The 17,940-nt window shown below is 46.5% G+C and overlaps 2 protein-coding genes across 22 annotated transcripts in view; both read right to left on the minus strand.

Moving 5' to 3' along the window:
* Positions 1 to 3,280: 3,280 nt before the first annotated feature.
* On the minus strand, positions 3,281 to 10,440 carry AAR2 (AAR2 splicing factor). 3 transcript variants are annotated; one of them, XM_083801345.1, is made up of 3 exons: positions 9,299 to 10,440; positions 7,639 to 7,898; positions 3,281 to 6,268 (listed from the first exon to the last, which is right to left on the minus strand). In XM_083801345.1, exons 1-3 carry the CDS (start codon positions 10,053 to 10,055, stop codon positions 6,197 to 6,199), a joined length of 1,089 nt encoding a protein of 362 aa, XP_083657471.1. In that variant the 5' UTR covers positions 10,056 to 10,440; the 3' UTR covers positions 3,281 to 6,196. The 3 variants fall into 3 exon arrangements, with proteins under 3 accessions (XP_083657471.1, XP_083657469.1, XP_083657470.1); XM_083801343.1 differs by having other exon boundaries at positions 3,281 to 4,498; positions 9,299 to 10,419; XM_083801344.1 differs by having other exon boundaries at positions 3,281 to 4,498; positions 7,639 to 7,868; positions 9,299 to 10,401.
* A 534-nt stretch (positions 10,441 to 10,974) lies between these two features.
* EPB41L1 (erythrocyte membrane protein band 4.1 like 1) overlaps positions 10,975 to 17,940 on the minus strand; it is an 80,301-nt gene continuing 73,335 nt past the window's right edge. For 16 of the 19 annotated variants that reach the window (XM_083801335.1, XM_083801332.1, XM_083801331.1 and 13 more), the window contains 3 exons: positions 16,680 to 16,760; positions 15,557 to 15,673; positions 10,975 to 12,109 (listed from right to left, as the gene is read on the minus strand). In XM_083801335.1, coding sequence (XP_083657461.1) covers positions 12,050 to 12,109; positions 15,557 to 15,673; positions 16,680 to 16,760 — 258 coding nt within the window. In that variant the 3' untranslated portion in view covers positions 10,975 to 12,049. Of the gene's footprint in view, positions 14,147 to 15,556; positions 15,674 to 16,679; positions 16,761 to 17,940 lie in introns of all 19 variants that reach the window. The other 3 variants (XM_083801333.1, XM_083801327.1, XM_083801341.1) reach the window with 1 other exon arrangement.

Consider the following 17,940-nt stretch of genomic DNA (forward strand, 5'->3'; position numbering starts at 1 on the left):
AGGCTGCCTGGCAGCTCATTTATGCTCTCTTAAAGTGGCCCCCGCAGAGTCAATGACTCCTCTGCATTAATTACAGGCTCGGCCACGCTGGTTGGAGCATCCTCCCAGCTGTACTTCAGCTCCACTCTGTGGCCTGTACAACACTTACCTCAGTGGGACAGGCTCCCAGTCTGCTCAGCAGCCTGCACGCAGTGAAGACGGGAGGTGTACATTCTCTGAGGGGGAGCAGAAATAGCTATGAAGTAGCTGACCACATCGTGAAGGAATGGCCATTCACAGCACATCCCTTTTATAGTAACAGGGCTGCAGAATAAACCACTGCCATAGCTTTGCTGGACAAAGCACAGCGGTATCAGGGGAAGGTTATTTCCTTTTTCAGAGGAAAGGATCAAGACATTCTGTTTCATCTCTTTCCATATTCCAGAAGCTCAGTGCCAACAGCTCCATCAACAGCAGCTGACATTTTCTTTGTCCAGCTGTCAAAGGTGCACCTGAGCAGTAGCAGAAATAAACGTTGCTCCAAACAAAGGTGATGTATGTCAAGATACACAAAAATCTCTCTCTCCTCCTAATTGCTAGAGGCACAAATGACAAATGGGTATCTATCGTTTGTTATTTTTGGATTAGAAAAATAAGGGTACAACACTTACAAACAATAGAATAGCCTAATAAAAACAGAAAAGATTTTAACCGAAATAAGACATACACAGAAAAGCTTGAGTTAGCATAAGAGACCATTCAGAAAAGAACTAAAAATTCAACTCACCATTAAGCAGTATAAAAAGGACTGAGGAAGAGTTGCTGTTTCAAATAATAAACAACCCTAAGCTCACTTAAGATTGTTAAAAACACAGTACTAACAAGCTATGCAGTGTCAGTGATCGCTTTCTACAGCTTCTGCATCTGCTCAGTTTCATCTTCAGTTTGCACTGAGAAGACAAAAACGCCTCTACCTGTCTGCACACCGTTAACACTGTATGGCCTTGGTGCTGTTCGAGGTCTGCAAGCATTGCTGTCACAGGAGCTAAAACACTGGTGAGATAGTTCCCATGTGAAAACAACTTAAACTGCGAAACTACACTGTGGATGTTCACTGGTGACACAATGAAGTCATCAGCAGCAGCCCACCTGAAAACAGATGGAAATGGTCCATCTGCCTTTTTGACAGCAGGAAAGATGGAGGTCAAATGGCAAAGGAAGCAGCAGTAACTGGCAGGGCAGGTTGGGCCATTCCTTTTCCCAATGAAATAAGGATGTGCCACAGCACTGGGATGGGAGGGCAGCTTTCTCCAGCCCCAGCTAGATCATTTCACATCTTTGAATTTGCAGGGTCGATGAAACAGGAGCAACTCTCTTCAGTGTGGTGCAGGAGAACAGAGGCCATCACAAACAGAACAAATATCACCGAGTCTCAAAACTCTGGTTTGGCTAACGTTGCTGAGCCTATGAGTAAAGTGAAAAAAAACAGAATGGTGGCTCTCAGGGTTGAGTGTAATCACAGTGAGCTTTGCATTGTAGACGTGGTCTGCAGTGCATCTTCAGGGTATCCAGTGGTCAGCTCATGCCATTGTAGATCCGTAAGTGATTAGCCTCGCCCAGTACTGGGCAGAGTCCAAGCTTCAAGACAATTTGCAGTGCAAGCACAAGTCACAGGACTGAAACAATACCAGTTTGCCTCATTTGCACAACTCTGGCAGCTGGACAACTCTCCACATAAACAGAAAGCCAACATACCTCACACATCAGTGCTATTTCACAATGCACCAGAAGCTGCTCAGCCTGACCCTAATTCGTTGCTGACTCAGTGTTGCAGACATCACCTCTTACACTTCATTAGCTTGCAGTAATGTATATTTACACACACACACACACAAATCTCTCTTTTGCTTCCAGATTATTATATCTGTCTTAGCTGGAAAGAAGGGGTAGCGTTATCATAGCAACAGATCACCTCAGGCTATATAAAGGCAAGAAAATATTTCTTCCACTACACGTTACAACTTTCCTTTTATATCCTCCTTCCTGCTGACTTCGACAAGAATAACAGCCTTCCTCTTTCCCCTCCCAGATTTACGACCCCCCTCCCCTTGCCAACAACCAACATATGTTGCTTTGTATGTGCCAGCTTCCCTCTTCCCCTCACGTATGCAACTGATTCACATAACAGAGGTGAATTCTGAGCACCTGACCTCAACCTGTATTTAGCTGAACGTTCACTGCTTCTGTTCCACATCTAACAACAGTGTCCCCAAAGGCCTATTTCTTCCCCACCTGCTTTGTGGGTCTAATTAAAGATATTACCTCTCCCTATTACAACCTTGCAAAAAGAAAAAATAAAAAAAAAGCACAATGGAAGGACAATTACATTTTCTGTTCTTGGTCGCTAACAGTGTAGTTCATTATAGGAATCTGGCTCTTACATATTTTGTTAAGTCTCAAAAACAAAAACCGATAATTAATTGCCTAAGACACGCTCAGAGTAACCTATCCATCAAACGAGTGGGAGCAGTGCCAGGACAGCCTGCTGAGAGTCACTGAGACTGCTGGGACAGGCTGGTTTTGAGCCAGGAAAACCAGAGCGCTAATCCTCCTGGTTCCCTTCCCCACAGGAAGGCCCCCGGGCTCCATGCTACCTTTGCTGCTTCCTTGCATCAGTAACCGCTGTTCTGCTCCAAAGCAACAGAACCAGTCATCAGGTTGGTGCAAAGAGCCAACAAACTGAAAGGCATCTTTCATCAAATCTGGGAACACTCCTTACAAATTATTTGTCCAAATGGCAACTGCGAAGACAGTACTCCCTGTGGATATAAGCAAACAAAGAGCAAGGCAGGAGAAGAGCACAGTCATACAGTATACAAGATCTCAAGGACAAAAAAGCATGTAAAGAAAGATTTAAGAACAAAACACTCACCAAATCGGAGTAACCTCCCCTAAGAGCCTTCGGTCAATACTGAGTCTATTTAAAATGGATAAATAAAGACAACAGAGTAATGGAGTTTGAAGCCCACGAGGAAAGTGAGGAAATGGTAATGAAGCAGCACACGAAGGCTTCTGACAGCTGATTCCTGTGGTAAGTTCCTGATTATACCACCACATACCCCCTTCCCAGAACATCTCTGCATCATGCCATGTACCATTACACTATGAGTTGTCCTTTGATGCCACGGATACCGTTGTGATGCTACTTCTGGGGACACTGGACATCCCAATGCGAGGGACAGGCCAGTGTCATAATACTAAAAGCTTGGGCTAAATAACTCATAAAAAATTTGTACAGATGTTTTCTGTAGGCAAGGCCAAGAGAGTAAAATTTATTTTAAATGTTACAGACTAACAAGCATGTTATCTTGTTAGACATGCATACAAATACCTGAAGGAGTCTAACAGCTAAGAAAGTAACAAGCAAGTTACAAGACTAAATCCTTGTGCAGCTCTGAATGAGCCCCACAGAATTTTCTTACAGCCTACCTTGGGCACCTGTGAAAGCACTTGAGATTTCTGTTCACAACAAAGCAGAAGTGTCCAGTTCACGTGAAAGTCTGACCTTTTATCTCAAACTGGCTCTCCTCTGTTCCAACCTGTGTGACTATTGTCCAGTCATTATATTTCTAATTATCAAACTTTTAACATTCTTTGTTAACATTCTTTGATGCTAAACAGAGCATCTGCAGTAAATACAAAAGCTTCAACAGAATTAGAAGAAAATCTATCTCAGTATTAGCGGTATAAAAGTGGTATAAAATGGGCCTGAATTCTGCTGTGGCTTTGAGTCCTCCACCACAACAGGGGAACAAATCACAGTAAGCAGCATAAGTCTCCAACAGTTTTGAAACAGTTCAGGTTATATTCCTGTAATTCAAGCCTAGAAAAGCAGAAGTTCTCCATTCACAGTTTGGGCTCAGGCTGCAAAAAGCTGTGATGACCTACTGTGGGCATCCACTCCTCACTCCTGAGACATCAAACAGGATCGGTAAAGGCTCCAAGCGTTAAATGCAGTTTCTGTCTGAATTGGGTGTGACCTCCGGTCCAGGAGGACAGAAGAGACCAAGGATCTAGAAGTTGGTTCAGTACAGAATGAGAAGTTGCTGCAGAAGAGCTAGAAAACAGAAACAAAGTGTCCAAAGCATCCATACGACTATATTCAAACAGCTCCAGTAACTCTGATCTTCTCATGAGGTGACGAATCCTTCCTCCTTCCGTGTTTTCTACATCTGTTTCTACAGCATAAAGAGGAATTAGCTGCAGAAACAGACTTTAGGAAGCTGGAAAAGTTAAAGAGGGTGTAGAGAAAAAGTTCTTTAAAAAAGCTGTTTTTAAGTGGGTGATTTGCTTAGTCCACCTGCACACCCTCAGGAAATTCTACCACTACAGGAGCACAGTCATCAGGCTCTGCCTCAAAGTCCCACTTAAATTTCTTCGTTAGGTGAGCCTTGAATTTTTCAGCCTTTTTCCTCAGGGTCCTTTCAACGGCAGCATTGCATGTGTAGGAAAAAAACACCTGAAAGAACAGAGTAAATGTCAGTAAGAACTCAGCTGTGGCACAAACTGTGCATCATCAACAGTGTGTACCAGGTGAAGTTTAAAGTTAGGTCCACTGGAAAAGGATCAGACATCCTGGAAACCAGCTTTGGGGCAACCTAAGTGCAAAGCCTGCACTTTGTCTCTCATCCCACAGCCAAGACAGACAGACGTTCTGCTTGTATTCCACTCAGTTAGCCTTAGAAATATTTGCACTGAGGAAACTGAAACTTTGTTTCAAGCAAACGTATATATGTGTTATTAAATATGTATTGCAGAATTCTGAAATATGCTTAACTGTGAGCAAAAAAACCCCTCTGGCAGAGCAGGAGGGTAAAAAAAAAAAAGAGACTGAATTTTTATCTGCCACATATGCAATTTTACAGCATGAATCAACAAGGCCAACAGGTAATTATACCCATTTTTTTCACGGTTGGATGGACCACGAGATCTCCCCGCATATTTCTGCAATATTGTATAATCAACACCTTAGGAAACATAGAGGAAATGCAACAAAATGCCTTGAAGGTAAGAAAGGAATGGGAGCTCTCTTGAAAAAGTCCAGTTATTCCAAGCACAGCTATACATTTCAGCACAGGGCACTGAAATCTGGAATAACCTTTGAGGGTGGCTCCTCTCCACCATTCAAACACGCACAAATCTATAAACTTTTCATAAATTCACAGCCTTCTGTTGGCATTTTACGAGTTAAAGTACCTGTGTATGATTAAACAGGGCATTTAGCCCGAAATCCCATCTCACATCAGCCCACTTCTGATCCTACACCGAACGTGTGGTCCAGAGTTCATTTCCATAGGAAGAAATTTATATTTCAAAGTCAAAGAAAAATTTCATCGCACAATGGAACTGAAGGAAAAACTGCTTGGGGAAAAAAACAAATTCTTACTTGGAAGAGACCCACTGACAGCTGCATAAAACACTGACAATGAACGGCAAAGTTTGTTGCTTTGCTTATGATCATTTGCCCATTCCCTGATTGTTGTAGTGTAAAACTAACTCGTGGTAACACAGCTCCCTTACACAGAAAGACCGCTACGACAAAAAAGATTAAAAGATTATACCTCCCACTTCTCCTCAACGAATTGCACATTAAACTACTTATTTCATCAATCTTTCTTTCTTTGAACACTGTCAGGGTTGCAATACTCAATGGAGGTTATTCTGCACTCTTCCTGCTTTAGATCAAACTCTAAAGATAAAATCGCTGCACTCAAAGCTGAACACACAGATAACACCCCCCAGCCTCTCCCATTTGGCACTTCCATCCACCTGCCCACATCCAGGTAAGGCTGTTAACGCTGATGACTGTGCACACCAAGAGAATGGGTAACACAAGTCCCTGGCACTGTTTCAGCACATCCGTGAAATCCCACAGGAGCAGGGACGCAGAGGACTCTTAGCAAGAAGAGGCTCAGTTCAACCGTAAGGCAAATTTCTTTTTCATTACTAAGAGTGTGGTGACTCCTGCTAGGGATTAACGGTGATCACTGAAGCCAACACAGCCACGCTAAGGGCATCAGCTTACATAAAAAGCAAAGACGGATGAAATCGCAGGGCATGCAATACTCAGGTGCCCAAAAAGGAAAGAGAACCAGCAAGACAGAATGTTTCCAAAATTTCCATCAGATGGAAAGAATGGCTGGTTGACACATTCCTTCTACTGCTGTAACTTCACAGGGCTAAGCGTTGCTCGGTGAGTATGCTGCAAATAGAGGCAGATTTTCCAGTGCTGTAACGGGATGGAAAAAAAACACCAACAAAAATAAAATAAAATAGGAAAAAAACACACACACAAGAATTTTGTAAATCTGAATTCTTAAAAATTCTAGTGGGGTCAAGTGAAGTCAGTCACTTGATTAAAGCGATGCTTCCATATCACTTTACCCAGCAAGTTAAAAACTAACACCTATTCCTCCCCCCCACCCCCCAAAATGTACAGCAGGATCTTGGAGTTACAGCTAGAGAAAAGAAGCCATTCCCTGAGAAAGGAGAATGCAATACCAATTTGCCACAAGCATCTCTAACATAACTTACTACTGGTTCCTGCTGGGATTAAGTTTCTATTGCTGAGTTTTACCAGTGTATTTGGTTATGGCTTTTTTTTTTTTAAAATCTAAGTTTTTCTTAGATATAAAATTTCTGTCTACTTGCTGATCTGTTCGCACGGTTAAAGTGAGTGGAAGTTAAGTGGCTTTACTGCTGCTGGTTTATAGGTTTGCTCAGGCCCACCTCAGTATAGAAGAGTATTTCTACATTTTGGACTAACCATAGATTTCCTATGAATAAGAATTTGATTCTAGGAAACCTTCACCTTTGTATAAGGCTAGCAGGAATGGCAAGGCCTCTTAAATACTATCAATGCCCTAAGCTCAATAAGTTTTAACTTCAACTTATCTGCATGCTAAGCATACCATTCAAGCTGACCAAAAATTATCATCATCAGTCTTTTATGCTACACTTTTTTTTCTTTCCTTTTCTTTAAATGAATGGTATTTGGGGGAAGAAAATCTAAAAAATAAATACATTAAAAAATATCAACAGACATCACCTTGCACTTGCTCAGCCTCTCTCACAGTTGTTCAGCTTAATGCAGCTAAAAGCTCGAATCATTTTTAGAAAAAGTATGCTGGTACAATCCAGTTGTATTAGATGAGCCGCTCCAGAACTCTAAAACTGTGCTAATGTACCAGGTGACTTCCAGCATTATTTGCAAGGAAAACAACAAAACAGACACAGTCCCCAGTCTGTGTTGTAGCTATCTTCATTTGCCTTTCACCTCACTGCCTCACTTTTCTGGCCTCTGTGCATGTGGACTAACTCAAATTGATAATACATTAAACTCTTCTAGGCAAAAGATCAATACTTTAAACTCATCATCAGATCAAGCTCGGGGATGACAAGCAAGTGGCATTTCTGTGTAAATAAAACAGGGAAAAAGTAAAAGAAAACATAGGTGTCCTTAGAGAACACACGTTCCCTATCTTTGACGGAGCTCACCGGCAGCTTACTTCCTCTGGAAGCTTCTCCCTGAATTTGCTCTGATGTCCTGTAAGCCCTCTCCTCCCGCTCCCATTTTTCAAGGGATAGTCACAGACGTACCTGTAAGGTGCTGGTTAAAAAGTTGTCCTGGGAGACGATGTCCACAAAAAAATCAGATGGGATTTCATTGAGCTGGTGATACAGCACAAAGATGAGATTGGTGTAAAGGTCTTGATACTTTCCAACGGCAACTTCAGAACGGCACAGAATATTTAAGAGTCTTTTCCAGTGTTCAAATGCATCATATACGTTCCCAATCAGGAAGCAGATAAAAGCAAACTGCAACTCAGCTGCACATATCAAGGAAAACAAAATAAAACCTACATAAGTTAAAGCATATCCAAAGTACACGTCCCCTTAAAAGCTTTGTAAATGACTGCACAGATGCTGGGTTTAACTTCTGCATATAAACAACATTCTGCCCACCAAGCGATTCTGCTAACAGCAATCGATACTCCAAATGCTATTTCCTAATGCTCTGCTCTTCAGCTTTAGCATAACTGTGCAGAGCTCGTTGTAACTCAAATGATCGTCTATGGAGAGTGACTTTGCTGGGAATCAGAGTACAGAGCTACCTTAGGACTTCCAGTGTCGTCCATGTTCTTAAGACCACTCAGGATACATGATTATAAAAACAGACACGGCTGGTACTCTGCGAGCATTTGTTCCTCCTGCGCCTGGGTTTCTAAAGCCATACAGGAGTGCAAATGCCTCTGAGCAGAAGGGTGCTGGAATACTGGAAGAGGTGAGCCGTGCATTAATGGATATTTTTCGATCATTGAATTAAGAGCCAGGACATGGTCTCACTGGATGCCTAGCATCAGCCAGAAAAATGGTGTCTCCATTTCCCAGGGCTCTGGGAAACTTAACATATGATGATGTAATCAGCTCTGATGTAATCTGTCTACAACAATTTTGATAAAGAATGAACTATATAACACTAATATAGAAAAGATGGATGAAGGGAAAAACAAAGGCTTACTCCAAAGCTCAGCAATCCTGACGCTCTGTCTCATGTCCTTTGTCCATGCTGCCACTGAACGCACCCCCGGGACTGCCACAGACTTGACATTTATTTGTATCACAAGCTGTCAGAGAAGGCTAGCCAGTAATTACAGCGCTGTGACCAGGAGGCGCAGCTCCAGTACAGGTGCACCACGTGCCTCCCTGCTGGTGCCTGTTGGTGAACCGATACCAGCGCACCACCAGGAAGGGGACAAGAATCTGAGAACTGCAATGTTCAGCCCTGTTCAATGCTCCCAGGACCCTGCTGGCTCTGTCCTCAAATCATTTCATAGTCAAATTGCCAGGCTGGTACCCGCGCACCAGCAGCAGCATGCTGTGCCTGCTTGCCGGGGGGGATCTGCAGTGCCCCCCAACCACAGCCAGCTGCGGTGGATGCTTTTGACTTAATGGGAGGCAATCCAGGCTCTAAATGTATTAGTGCAGCACCCAGGAGCAAGAGAAGCAAACGTGGCAATCAGCAGCTACAGACACTATGAATGCGAGCACTCACACCCCGGTACCATTGCTGATAGTACAGGCCCTGCAGAGACTGCAGCCCCCCCAAACCTCCTCCATCCCGCGCAGTCACACAGTTAAAAGGGCACACGTGAACAAGGTCCATGCAACAACTTAAGGCTTCGTGCTGGGGCTCTCATTTTTACATTGAGACGACTTCATTTTTTGTAAGTGCCTAAGCGGGATACTCTGTACTCACCGAGCAAATCCTGAGGCCGGCTGGCATATCGCTGGTCAATCACTTTTTCTAGAGCGTAGCTAAGGTCCATGCTGTGCCTGGTTATCTCCTCTGGAGTAGCTCCATCGGGGTACATCTGCTTCGGCAGCTCCGTGAATCGGATCTCGGTGCCAGCCCTCGGCTTCATCTCGGGAAGCCGTGCCATGCCCTCGGCATAGCTCTTGCACCCCGTGTCGTACGGGGGCCGGTTCTGCCCCGCGCGGTCCTCGGGGCGCTTCCCTGCCGCAACCGGGAGCACTTCGGAGAAGGCGGTGATCTGCCCGCTCTCCGGCTGCAGCTTCCTCATCACCGGCTCGCTGATGAAGCTGCTGAGGGAAATCCATTTCTTCAGGGTCTCGTAAGGGTAGGGCCCGAGGAACCTGTCCATCTCCTGCAGGTTCTCCCTGAGGGCTTCGGCCTCCCCCGGGGCCGGGGGCGCCAGGTCCACCGCCTCGCTGCCGGCGTCCCAGCGCAGCACCCGCACCTCCCGGCGCTGCAGGCTCAGGAAGAAGCCCGCCCGCGGCCCCGTCTCCCGGCTGCCGGCGCCCCTGGCCGCGCTGAAGTGGAGGAAATGGACGCCCGGGGGGATCATCTTGACGCCGCGGAACCGGGGGCCCACGGCCCAGCTGTTGTAGTCGATGCCGAACTCGGTGCCCTCGGGCACGCCCAGCACGACGACGGTGGCGCCCTCGAAGAAGAGCCGCTTGGCCAGCTCGGCGTCCAGCTGCGGCCCCGCCATGGCCCGGCCGCGGGCGGAGCGGGGCACGGCGGGGCACGGCTCGGCTTTGCTCGGCAGGCCGCGACCGCCACAGCCGGGCGGCGCCGCAGAGAAAGGCGGCCCTGCCCCGCTCCTCCCCGCCCGGTCCTTCCCCGAAAGCGCCCGGGCAGCCCCACGCCGCGGCACGGCCGTTCCGGGCGCGGCCGCCTTCCCCGCTGCTCCTGCCCCCCGCTCGGGCCCCAAAGGCTCTGTGGGGCTCCCCGCACCTCGTAGGGGTGCCTCAAGGGTTCTCGAAGCCCCGACGCCCCGGGCGAGGATCCTCCTCCCGCCCACGGTCCCACGCTGCTGCAGGCCTCCCCGCGGGCGCCACGCCTGCCGGCCAGCAGCCTTCTCCTGTGGCCCCCCGCACCCCTGCTCCTCCCCGCGGCTCCTAGAGACGCCCCGGGCCTGCCGCCCGGTCCGAGGCCAGCAGTTGCCTCGTTTCGACCCAAAGTCGCGTCCCCCTCCCCAGGAGAGCCTGTCGCTTATCCAGCCCCGAAGCTGGCAGTCACCCCCAGCTGCACACCCAGAGCCCCGTGGGGGGACAGACAGACCGAGAGCCCGGGACAGACACCCAGACAGCATCATCACCTCCCGGGACAGAGGAAGCTCCTCAAAGACAAGCGCAGCCCCCTCCTCCCTGTGTTTTGAACACCTTCACAACCACTAGCCTTCTTCACTGCATCATACAAACACACCACATGCCAGAGCTGAGGGATAAGCTATAAAGAACACCTGGCTTTCTTTCACCTCCCCATTAGACAGCAATACCCAAACTGGCGCCTTCACTATAGACAGGAGAGAGTCCAGTGTTTTAATGTGCAGAAAACCTGGTTGGACATGCCCACTTCCCCCAATTTGTCCATCCTCTTGGTGGGAAAGAGTCCAATGAGGCCACAAACTGGTTTAGCATCAAACACATTTATTTCACTTTTATTGAATACAAGAACAGTGAGCACACACGCATACACCACCGAGCACTGAAAAGGAGTATGACTGAAGGGGGGAGAAGAAGAACAAGGGAAGAGAAAAGGGGAGTTAGTGAAGGAACAACAGAGCACTGCAGTTGGTTGGTAAGGTGCTTTTCAAATAAAAATAAATATTTATTGTTATTGTTACTGTTAATATTACTCATGCAATTGCAGGCCAGGTTTGGAATGGATTTATGGGATCAGGTAAAAACAGGCACTCATGTCTCTCATCCCTTTCAACAGAAAGGCCCCTGGAAGAAAACAAATGGTAATCAGCTATCCAAAATGGCAGCAACACGAGGGGCAGGCTGCAAGAGCCAAGCCCACAGGGGCATCAATTGTTGCTGAGCAGCAGAAACCCGCACCTCACCAGGTGAACAAGCAGTGAGCTTTTTTCCTTTTTTTTCTTTTTTTTTTCCCTTTTTTTTTTTTTTTTTGAACATTGTCTCCCCCATTAAACAAGCTGCGGAAGCCAGGGAACTGGATCCACTCACTCCACACATAACTAGTCTGAGTCCAAACTCACATCAATTCTAACTGTGTAAGGCCACTAATTTTAACAGTAACCTTCATTTTAATAATGGTACACATGATGAAAAAAGCAGGTATCTATCTTCAGAGTAGCCTGTGGTTGTTTGTAAGGGTAGCAAAGCCACGTGGGCTCCTCTGAGTATGAACTACAGTGTGCTGAAGAACAACCAGCACGGTGTGCAGATCATTGCTAATAGGCGAGAAGGGCTAGATGCCCTGTGCAGGCACTGAGAACTGGTCCTCTGTCACCCGGTGTGTCTCTCTGAAAGTGTGACTGCTATTGACAGCTGGCTTGTGTGTATATAAAAAGGAAAGAGAGAAAATTAGCCTCTTTGCAACTGCCTTAATTCTTTCTGTTTTGGGGTCTGGTCTCTAAAAGCAGCAGGTCACAAGCAGATGAACGTACTCAGACAGAAGCTGAGGGAGACCCCACAACCAACTTCTCCAGGAACATGACTGCACTGGCATCAGCCATCAACTCTGTCCACTGTCCAAGTAGCCTGTGCTCAAGTCTTCAATGCTTGCAGGGGAAACCTATACACCGGAAGGAGAACAGACTTCATGAGGACATAATAGCAAGCAGCTGGTGATCCAAGGCTGCCAGAGACCAGGACAGAAGATTTGGTAAGGGAGGTCTGCCCACAACATCCTAATGGCTCAGGCTCTCCCTGCTCACTGTCATCCTCAGATCCATTGCAGAAACCGGTTAAATGCACCTATTTCTGGGCAGTCTGTGTGAAGGATGGGAGACTAAAGGCAAAATGGTGCAGAACTGTGGGCCCTTCTGTTTACACAGGAGATAGAGATAATCCCAAAACGGAAATGTGTTAATTTCCTTTCCTTTCTGATTTTTGTTCCAAGTCTACTCTAACTGCCTGGTTCACAGTGTACAAGACCCTGGGCTTGGCCCATAATCCCCTTCCAAAGGCAGCCATAGAGAAGGCCTGTCTCTAAAGGCAGAGTCATCGTGAGTTGTGGGGCAGGCAGCTTCACTGGTATCTCCTTGACACACGCCTCCCTACATAGAAGGACCAGGCTCTGTCATCCAGCCTTGTACACTTGGGACACTGCAGTGATGGAGACAACGTGGTCTCTCTACTGCCTGCCCTTGGGCAGCACCTGGAGGCAAGGACAGGGAAAGACTGCCATCACCACCACTAACCATCGCACCCTGGGCAGCAGGAAAGCAGGGCAGAAACAACTACTCTGCCTCCAACCCTTCCTACTACAAATCTTGAGTAACTGCATTACTGGGATCCAGAAACAATCCAAATCAATCCAAAACAACCCAAAAGTCTTCACAGCTCAATGAGCTGAAGAGAAGCGATGAACACAGTCCTGCAGCTGCAACCTTGATCCCAGCTGACGCTGATGCCTTTGGGTGGGAGCCAGGGAGAGGATCTCGGGCTGCAGGAGCAGCCTGAACCTCCTTCCTTGCCCTTCCAACTCACCACTGAGCAACCTTTTCCAAACACCACATACTGCAACAGGAAACCCAGCTCTCCTCTGTCACGTGGATCAGTCAGCAGGACTTCTCCCACCTCTCTCTCTCCCCTTCCTCCCTCCAAACAGCAGCGGCTGACACCTTCCCTGTTCTCTTCTTGCAGGACTAAGAGTCCCAATGTGATCTAAGAGTCTCAAAATACACCAACCACAGTCAATCAAATAGGTAATAATTTAAAAATGTCATCATATTTACCAGTGCTGTTGAATTATTTCAGTATTGTTCCCCCCCTCCCCCCTTGTTATATATAATAATATACATAACTTAAATGCACATCCATATGAAACCCCTACAGGCTGCATTTTTATAAATGAGAAACCATATACATATCATTTGTTTTGTTTGAAATGAAATCAATTCTTAAATACCTTCAGAGAACAAGAGGTTGGACAAGTGCACAGAGAAGGGGAAGAGTTAACAGAACCCCAAAAGATGCAAAAGAACCAGCATGGAATGAGGAGAAGGGCGAAATCAAACTTCCGAATCGGAAAATAACTCTAAAGTAATAAACTCAATGTTTTTCTCTCTTCTTTCCAGAGGTGGGGAATGGTTTTGCTTCTGCTTGTGTTTGTTTTATTTCAGTTTGCTTATTTCTTGCTTTGTTGCAAAGCAGTTTTCCTTTCCATTTAATGTGCAACAAATGAACTCATGATTGTGTATCCTTTAATGTAACATGCAAGATGGTGGCTTACTGTATTATTGTTATTATGTTTTTATGATCTTATTTTATCACCAATCCAGTAAATTCTTCAATTTATCTGCAAAGAGGGTGGTTTTGTTTGTTGTTGGTGTTGTTTGCTATTCATTTCCAGCATATAGCAGCAGTGCAAGGATGCATTTTGTTTCCTGTTTTTATATATATATATATATGTGTGTGTGTGTGTATGTATGTATATATATATATAATATATTTGCTATTCCTTTTTTAAAAATTTTGTCTCTCGCCATAAACATTGCAGCCAGGATGTCTATGTCTTGCTGACAAATCCAGCATGAAGGCTCCTTCTTCACTGTTCTCCAGGTTTGAATACAGATGTTGACTTCCAAGAACATGTTGGTCAAGATTCCTGTACAAGGCAGATGAAAATGACTGGTCATGGGGTGTTCCCTTCCTGACTCATTCAACTACAACAGGCTTCCTGTTTGTATGAGGGCAATGGACAGTAAATTTGCGAACATTTAGGGACACTGTTTGCATTTCTTTACCAGGATGTCTGGTCATGAGAAGGACCTCTTAGTTCACTGAGCTGGTGTTGCTGTATGGGGGAGATATCAGTGGATCACTGATTACTTTAGGCCATTAAATGATAATTGAGTGGCTCCCTAAGAGGTGCAGAAATGTCTAGGCTTATTTGTGCTGTGTTAAAGGAAGTAAGAGTAGACAGATGCAACAGCCTTTTCTGACCTTCCAAACTGAAAATCTTCATATAATAAAGAAACATGAAATCACATTTCCAAGAGGCCTCTTGAAGTGCACTGTCTAGCTCGCAACTGAGCTCCTCAAACATTTTTCAGTAGTGAAGCTACCTTCAAAAGTTCCCCTTCCCTTCTTCAGCATGCTCCTCTGCCCCTTAGCTGCCCTGTTACAGAAGTTTGTTGAAAGGTGCCATGGCCTTGCTGTACAGCTTGCTACAAAATAGCTGTAGCAATCTGATGCCGGAGCAAAGGGGTCAGAGTAAGGGGGTAAGAGTGGAGCAGGACTCCTTAAGCCAGTTTTGCCCTGGAGAAAACTGTGTGGAGCTGTATCTGCTTTGAGGTATCTGCGGGGAGACGCAAACCTTGTGTGCTGCTGCCTGCACCTGCGTGGTTCTAAAAGGACAACCTGGAGAACAGGGATGGGATTAAAAAAAAACTCTTTTGCAAATACCGGTCTGATACTTGGGAATGGCTTTACAAAACCTGTTGCCAAGTTTCTCAGCCTATCCACATTGGTATCACCTCTCTCACTCCCTGCCCCAGGGAGATGAGCAGGTCCTTCCTCTTTACACGCAAATGATTCTGACCCCTCTGCTGAGCAGGAGAGCAAGGCGACATATACAACGTTGCTTCTGGTGATGTGGCACTGGCTTTATAACCACAGCCATGTGGCCATGCCTGCAATCACCATCATACTGGAACTGCTGGCCAAGAGCTGCCACTCCTGTGTCACAAAGCTACCTCCTGTGTCACTCCAGTGTCACAACTGCTACCAGCACCTGCAGCTGGTGGGGTCAGTCCCAAACAGCAACCATGACTAGCTGTGGAAATGTGCCCAGGCTGTTTGAGCAGGAAGGTGAGCAAAGCCCATGCACTGTGGAAATGCATGCTCTGCCTATGCAATCGTATGGAGACCTAGGCAAGCATCAGTGAAGAACCTCTGCAAAGGACTCCACTGCGTTATTCCACACGATACGGTGTAAGGGACATGCTGACACACTTTATTACATACATCTCTTACACAGCAGGTATAAGCTGTACCTGATAACTTCTCCACCTACCTGAGGTTTCTTGTCTCTCTCCTCTGGAGAAGGTTCTGTTTCTCTGTATACCACAGCTTTGGTTACCAGCATGTCAGGATGCTGTAGTTTTGCCTCTTTGATTGCTAAAGCCAGTGCCTAAAATCAGAATGATGAAAGTATTCATTGACATTTCCATGAAGTCTGGTACTAGCATTGCTCTCAACCAGCAGATAGAAAGCAGCTGGAGCTGAATGGGATTCCAGGCAGGCACAGATGCAGAGATTCAAAGCTGAACCTACACATAATGGCCTGGCAGAAAGGGCTGGAACCTATCACCGACCAGGTGTTTGTACAGCACTGGGAGGCCTTGTGCACTGCCCTTCATTTGCTGTCTTTTCTGTAGAGATGCACAATGTCCCAGGCTCCCTTCAGAAACCCAAGCAAAGGAAGAGCAGCAATTCTCTGCAGAAATACCCTAGAAAAAAAACTAAAATAGTATTTTTACTAAATTTATTATTATAATTCTAAAAAATCCAAAAATTAATTTTAGAGCCTGCTGAAGATCACTTTAAAGTACTTTAGAACTTCAATTTCATTTTTTAAGCAACAAATCCCAAAGGATTAGGTCAGAGGGAAATGACCCTGCAGCCTGAAGGATTTATGTCAATAAGTTTTTCACTTTTCGTTCCTCTGTCAAGGAGGCAGATGCAAAACAAAGTCAGCTGGAGGGAGTCAACCCATAGCAAGACTGCAAGAAAGAAAGGGAGAACCTGTCTCACTGCAGGGTATTGCAACAGAGAAAAGGCAACTGGAAACGTAATCTGTACTGCTGCTTCACTTCTGCAACAGGTGCTGATGGGAGCTGGTCTGGGAACTCTTGCTCAGTATAAACCAAACGATCCTGTCCTTTTGCAGGCCAAGTGGGTGATGACTGATGTCACTCCTTCTGAGATGGAGCTAGGGTTTCCCGTGAGTACCACTGTACCTCCTGGAGGTACACAACTGCCCTCTTCTATGGCCTGTGCAGAGCTGGTAGGTTTGGGGCCTCAGGGCTCTGTTTTCAGAGTGAAGGACCAAACATGTACAAGCCAGAACCAGAAGCATTGAGTGACATAGCCAGGGGCAGCCACAGCTGGGGAAAGCCAGGGTATTCTGTTCCTACCTGGTCCTGGTCCACATCTTCATCTCCTGTGATAATGATGCGCTTCTCTATCCTGGTCTCTGAAAATCCTCCTTTCACAGTCTGCACAAGAAGACGACAGCACTCACTTGCAGCCCCCCAGGACCTGTGCCCTGCCTCGGCCCCACACCTTGCAGCCTACAGGCTTCTGCGGCAAAAAGACTAACACAAGGCCCTGCCTGCAGCCGTTTGATCACAGGACAGATAGTAAGATTCAGAAGCCAAGAGTCATCATGCTGCCTCTGTCTGCGTGTGAAGGAGAGGAGTCAGAGAGCACCCAACAAACCAGTTCCTGGTAGGTGTAACTGCCCACCAGAGGAGGGACAAGGCCAGCATCATCTTAGGAACTCCCCGGTTATTTCATGTATCTCCCCCTAAGCTTGACTCAGTGCATTGTTGGAGCTAGCACAACACAGCTTATCACAGGGGGGTAGGAATAACTGCATGAGACAGCAAAGGAAAAGGGCCAGTGGCAGGCAGGTGGTGGAGCACCACTCTTGCCTTCTCAGGTCCCTTGCTGGGTTTCTACTTTCATTTATGTGTACTTACTTTGGGAATGAAGTGGCCATGGGTGAGGTCCTCTGATGCAGCTATACTTCCTTAATTTTCTAACATCTCTCCCCCTTGCCTGAGCCACTCCATCTCTAATAAATCCAATATACCAACATAAACACAGCTTCCATAGCTGAGCTGAGGTGAGGTGCTCTGGCACTGGTGTGAGGTACCTGGCAGCTGTGCTGTGGATTTTCTGGACAAGGGATCTGACTCAAGGTATGCCTGGATTAACACACACCAGTTAAAAGGACAGGGAGTTGCACACACACTGGTGGCAGCCTAATGCAGTCTCTCCATCCCCACTGCTGCCTTCAGGTCAAAGAATTCAGCAATGCCAAGCTCTGCTTTTCCTTCTTGACCCAGTGACTCCCTTCCTTCCCAATATACCAAGGCATAGAGGTGGGCATGGCACTTGGGCACAGTCCATGGGGGTGATGAACACCCAAAGTCGGTCTAACACAGGTTATCCTTGTCTGAAATCCCCTGCAGTCATGCTTGGCTGCACTGGATGGGTAGCACAGCAGGGCTGAACTGGGCCAGGGGCTCTTGGAGTGCGGCAAAGGGCCAGATGATGATCTCCCACAGGCCAGCAGACACTTTCTCAGATTGTAAGGAGGGGAAGGGCATCTTCTTAGAGACAGGTCATTGTCGTGGGAGATTCCCTTCTGAAGGGAACAGAAGGCCCAAT

Source organism: Anser anser (assembly GCF_964211835.1).
Source record: "Anser anser genome assembly, chromosome: 16".
Lineage (NCBI taxonomy): Eukaryota > Metazoa > Chordata > Aves > Anseriformes > Anatidae > Anser > Anser anser.